The sequence below is a fragment of the Atheta coriaria genome, unplaced genomic scaffold, assembly GCF_025399875.1.
Source record: "Atheta coriaria isolate IRGN ID8LTWV9N9 unplaced genomic scaffold, Caltech_Dcor_3.1 hic_scaffold_1_pilon, whole genome shotgun sequence".
Classification (NCBI taxonomy): Eukaryota; Metazoa; Arthropoda; class Insecta; order Coleoptera; family Staphylinidae; genus Dalotia; species Dalotia coriaria.
In genome coordinates this window covers 4,097,067-4,102,113 of record NW_027045443.1, presented here as the reverse complement: position 1 = coordinate 4,102,113, position 5,047 = coordinate 4,097,067, and the positions used below count along the sequence as shown (strand labels likewise).

At 37.1% G+C, this 5,047-nt stretch overlaps 1 protein-coding gene and 1 long non-coding RNA gene across 2 annotated transcripts; one reads left to right on the top strand and one right to left on the bottom strand.

Moving 5' to 3' along the window:
• The first annotated feature begins 790 nt into the window (after positions 1-790).
• LOC135791578 (uncharacterized) lies at positions 791-3,898 on the top strand. Its single transcript, XR_010548056.1, has 4 exons — positions 791-857; positions 1,061-3,387; positions 3,516-3,566; positions 3,874-3,898. It is a non-coding gene; the product is annotated as an uncharacterized lncRNA (long non-coding RNA).
• Positions 1,179-3,145, bottom strand: r-l (rudimentary-like). The gene is made up of 3 exons (XM_065302008.1): positions 2,996-3,145; positions 2,661-2,907; positions 1,179-2,531 (listed from the first exon to the last, which is right to left on the bottom strand). The coding sequence occupies exons 1-3, from the start codon at positions 3,143-3,145 to the stop codon at positions 1,501-1,503; spliced, it is 1,428 nt and encodes a 475-aa protein (XP_065158080.1). The 3' UTR covers positions 1,179-1,500.
• Positions 3,899-5,047: the final 1,149 nt, after the last annotated feature.

Genomic DNA, 5,047 nt, shown 5'->3' with positions numbered 1-5,047 from the left:
AATAGAAGTTTTTCGAAAATGTCCTTGTCGTAGCTGAAGTTGTCTAATATCCTAAGGGAATAAACAAAATATAGTAATACAACATATTGCGTTATGCGCCGTGTGCGGCGGTGCGCCGGCGAAAAAAATACGCGCACGGACGCGTCGGATGTCGGTAATAAGCGTCATAAAATATGTAAAAGTTTAATGAATATTTGCCGTTCGCGTTGCATATTCGCCGAATAATTGCGCGCAAAAATTTCAAACGTCGGCGCGCGGCTAAGAGCCGGGAGTGCACGCCGCTGCCGGAGATTACAAGTTTTCTTTTTAGATACTCATTAAGCATTCCGTTTCTGCAGTTCTGGGCTCCAGTACCTGCAAGGAAAGTGGCTGCGCCAAAGTGAAAAAAAGGCAAATAGATTCGCCAAGTGTAGAAAAAAGAGGAGCGCGCGCAAGGCGTGAGGGGCGCGTTTGTTTTGCTTTTTTTGCATTTTTCGTTTTGTTATTCATTTTTAATGAAGTTGCCCTTTTGGGCTGGAAATTACCACCAGGCTTGAAATGTGCCGACATTTTTATTCAGATGGATATTATCATTTCCATGCATTAGTGTTGGAAGGAGTTATTCTTCCATTGTTTAAATACGTTGTTTTATTTGAACAACAAACTGCATATTTTTTTGTATTCTCGCCGTGTACACTTGCTTAATATAATTCAATAGTGTGAATTTAGATGGAGCTAATGTGCACATATTGCCTTAAATCTAAAGCAGGGTTGCGCAGCACATTGCTTGTTTTTGTCAGTCGGTATCAGTCGGTGCGTGTTGACTTACATGGTGACGATTTTTACTTGCTGCATGAATAAATTGGCTGTTTTTATCAGTGAGTTTGCATTTAATTAAATGTTCTCAACCGTGTTCGTGTGTAGCCATGTGCTGCGAGAAAATTAAAGTTTAGCATTATTAAATACCTTGATCATTCATATAAAGAACGTCAACATATGATTCTAAACAACAAAGTAGTCATGCAGACCTCTACCAACTCAACAATAAAATGATGCTTACTTGTTATTTTGCTGAATACAGAATTTGAAACGATGAATCTGAAAAATTCTGAAGGATTCTACAAAATTAAACAAGGTAAGTCAAAATTAATAGTTTTCTTGCTAGAAAAATTTACTAACAAAACATTGAAACAAAAAGGTTTATAAATGAACATATTTTTATTAAAGATTCAGTTCGGTTCACATATTTATATCAAAATTTATAATTGTGCTATCCTCTTATTCCAAAAGTGCAATCATCACAAATCTAACGTTAACATTCACGCCCCGTCAGTAAAAGGTCGTGAGTTTGATATTCGATCAAGTATAAAACAACGAAACAGGAGATAAATTACAAGGCGCTTTCAATTTTATCACATATTTCAAGCTCAAACATAGCAATAATTCGATTACAGTATAATTTAACAGTTACAGAATACGGAATGTAACCCTTTTCAATATAAGACACCTGTTGAAATTCATTTATTGTTTGACTCGTTGCAAATATGCAGCCCAGAGTAAATCTTTGTACTCCTTTGCGGCGTTTTCCGGATTGCCAGCTTTGGTGATTCCTCTGCCAACCACAGCTACATCTGCACCGCCTTCCAGGATAACCGAAGATGGCGAATTGTACTGCTGGCCTAAATCATCACCGCTAACACCCAGCTGGACACCAGGTGTCAATTGCAAATACCCCGGTTCATCAACAAATAGTTTCTGCTGGCAGACATAACCAGCGATCAAATCCGAATAGTTCTTTCCCATTGTAATGGTTGCGTTGGTATACTTCTCATCGATAAGACTTCCCTTGGCGCTGCACTCAGCTAGCAAGAACACTCCGAGTTCATTGGAGCCTCGAGCCAACAGCAACGCGTCTAGGACACCATGTCCAGTCAATGAGTGTGCAGTGACCAGTGAGGCCCATGAAGCAATCTTATACACGCCTCTTGTATACTGATATTCGACTGTTTTTCCAATGTCAGCAAACTTGCGGTCTTCGAACAGCAAAAAGTTGTGCTTCTTGGCGATCTGCGACAGAGTGCTGGTAAAATTGTCGTTGAAATGCTCCACGATGTCGACGTGCAACTTCAGGGAGCAGATATGTGGGCCGACTGATTCGGCAAGGTTCAGAATATCAGTGGCGTCGGTCAAATCAGCAGCAAGGACAAGATTCGTCTTCTTTTCAATTATGATCTTGAAAAGGCGCTTGGCCACTTCGTTCTTAGCGTAGGGAAAACGATCCTCGAAAGTCATCTCCAGGCGTTTGCTGCGCTTTGTCACGACAGAATTGGTGGTGACTTGAGAGTTTTTCAAATAGTCCCCAACCTTCTTGCAGCTTTCTTCGGTGACGCATCCAGCGTCTTTCAGATATTTCATTAGAGAAGTCATAGTGAGAAGAGCATGCATCTTGATTCCATGTTGTGTTAGAAACTTCTCACCGCCTTGTTCGCGATTGAGAAGCACAATTGCATCAGTCACCTTCATTCCTTCTTTGATTAAATCTTTTGTGGTCTCTAAAATGTGAAAAAATAATAGTTTAACAATGATCTAATCCAGATCCCATGAGACTGATCAATCATGAAATTAAATTTCACAAAATACATGCATTGGTCAATATTCTTCTGATTTAAATAGAAATTTACCTAAAATACTGCTGCCAGAGGTGACAACATCTTCAATAATCAAACATTTATCTCCCTCTTGGAAGATGCCCTCTATGAGTTTCTTGGTGCCATAATCCTTGGCTTCCTTTCTTCTCATCACCATGGGTAGATTGGTTTTAAAAGACACAATTGTTGCAATAGGCAAAGCAGTGTACGGCACACCACAAATTACTTCTTGGCTCTCAATGGTGTGAAGAGTGTCAATGATCAGGTCAGAAAGGATACCCTAGTTTAAGAACACCAACATTAGTATACATATTACCGATTAACAAACTTGGACGTTTCATCAGACAATAAATAGACTGAAAACCTACCATAATTTTCGGATAGCTAACCAAGACGCGAAGGTCGCAGTATACAGGTGTCATGAGGCCGACTTTAGTCTTGTATTCGCCAAATTTGATTGCGTTTATCTTGAATAGTTCCACAGCAAACTCTTTCAACCTTAATTCGCGCTGTTCCATCGTGCTTAGTGGTATAAACTGGAAATTTGGAAACGAAATTAAAATAAACGTTCTAACCGCGTGTTGAACGTACGCCGCTGTTTGGATCAAATGCAGAGGTTGGATTTTTCAATGGCAGGCAACCACGATGACAGCAATGTACTTCATCTCTCCAGAAGTTGTGAGCAGTTGTTAACAACATTTAGTCGTTTAAACATAGATTTACAATTTACACTTTATGTAAATACTAATGTAATCAGCAGGTAAATATCAACGTTTTTACAATAGACCAAAATCGTGTATGCACTGATATTTTATTCATTTTCTGTATCAGTTACTAGCTTCTTGCTTCGTGAACATGCTTCATGGGACTAATTTTTGCCTGTTTTAGGTGCCCAGCCTCTTGAATCCAACCACACTGGATAACAGCTTGTTTCAGATTGTTAGTTTTGAAATTCTTTATTGTTTTCATATATAAATTTTGTGATTAACACACGCATAGACCCCAAAAATTGCATGTTTGTGTTATATGGGTCTAAGTTTTGCTGGTTTTAGGAGTTTAACACCTGAACCCCACAACATAAGAGAACATATTTTGATTTTATTGAATTCAATCGAATTTATTTATCATTTACATAAATAACTTTAGTGAATAGCTCATTAATTAGCAACGAAAATTGCATTTTTGTGTTTCGAAAGACTGATTTTTGCTTGTTTTTGGTGTTTTGCACCTGCGGCCGATATCGTAGAAGAATCATTCTTACATCAGACTGTAAGTATTGAATTTATTTAACATTTTCACTGCAATACTAGCACAGTGACTAGCTCATTCATTAGCAAGCGAAATTGCATTTTTGTGTTCGAAAGACTGATTTTTGCTTGTTTTGGTGTTTTACCTACGAGGCCATTAACTCGTAGAGATCATTCTTGCATCAGATTGTAAGTATTGAATTGATTTATCATTTTCATAAATAACTTTATTGGGTAGCTCATTAATTAACTAACTTGAAATTTTTAGTTTTGTGTTTCGAAAGAGACTGATTTTTGTTTGTTTTGAGTGTTTTGCACCTGAGGCCAATATCATTGAAAAGAACCATTTTGCATCTAGATTGCTTGGTATTGAATTTATTTATCATTTTTCATAAGTAACTTTAGTGATTGGCTAAATTAATTAGCAACCGAAAATTGCATTTTTGTGTTTCGAAAGACGATTTTGCTTGTTTTGGGTGTTTTTGCACCTGAGGCCGATATCGTAAGAAGAGCCATTTTGCATCAGATTGTAGTATTGAATTTATTGCTTTTATTTTCTAAATAACTTTAGTGATTAGCTCATTAATTAGCAACGAAAATTGCATTTTGTGTTTCGAAGACGATTTTTGCTTGTTTTGGGTGTTTTTGCACCTGAGGCCGATATCGTAGAAGAGCCATTTTTGCATCAGATTGTAAGTGATTTATTTAACATTTTTCAAAATAACTTTAGTGATTAGCTCATTTTAATTACTTAGCAGTACATTTTTTGTGTTTCAGACTTGATTTTGCTTGTTTTAGGTGTTTTTGCACCTGAGGCCGATATCGTAGAAGAACTTCGTTCTTGCATCAGATTGTAGTATTGAATTTATTTACATGTTTTCCTTAATAACTTTTATTGATTATCTCACAATTGACTCCCAAAAATTGCAGAATTTTATGTTCAGAAGCACTAATTTTTGCTTGTTTTAGGGATTTTGCACCTGACTCTAACATCATAAGGACCATTCTGGCATCCAGTTGATAGCGTGTGAATTTTCAATATCTTAAATAACTTGTGATTATTGCTACACAAGGTAGGCTGAAATTTATGCTTGTGTTTTCTTTGTAAAGGGCATATTTTAAAGTTTTCTAATTGCATAAGTATTTCTGCTTATTTCTACCCTGATCACGTAT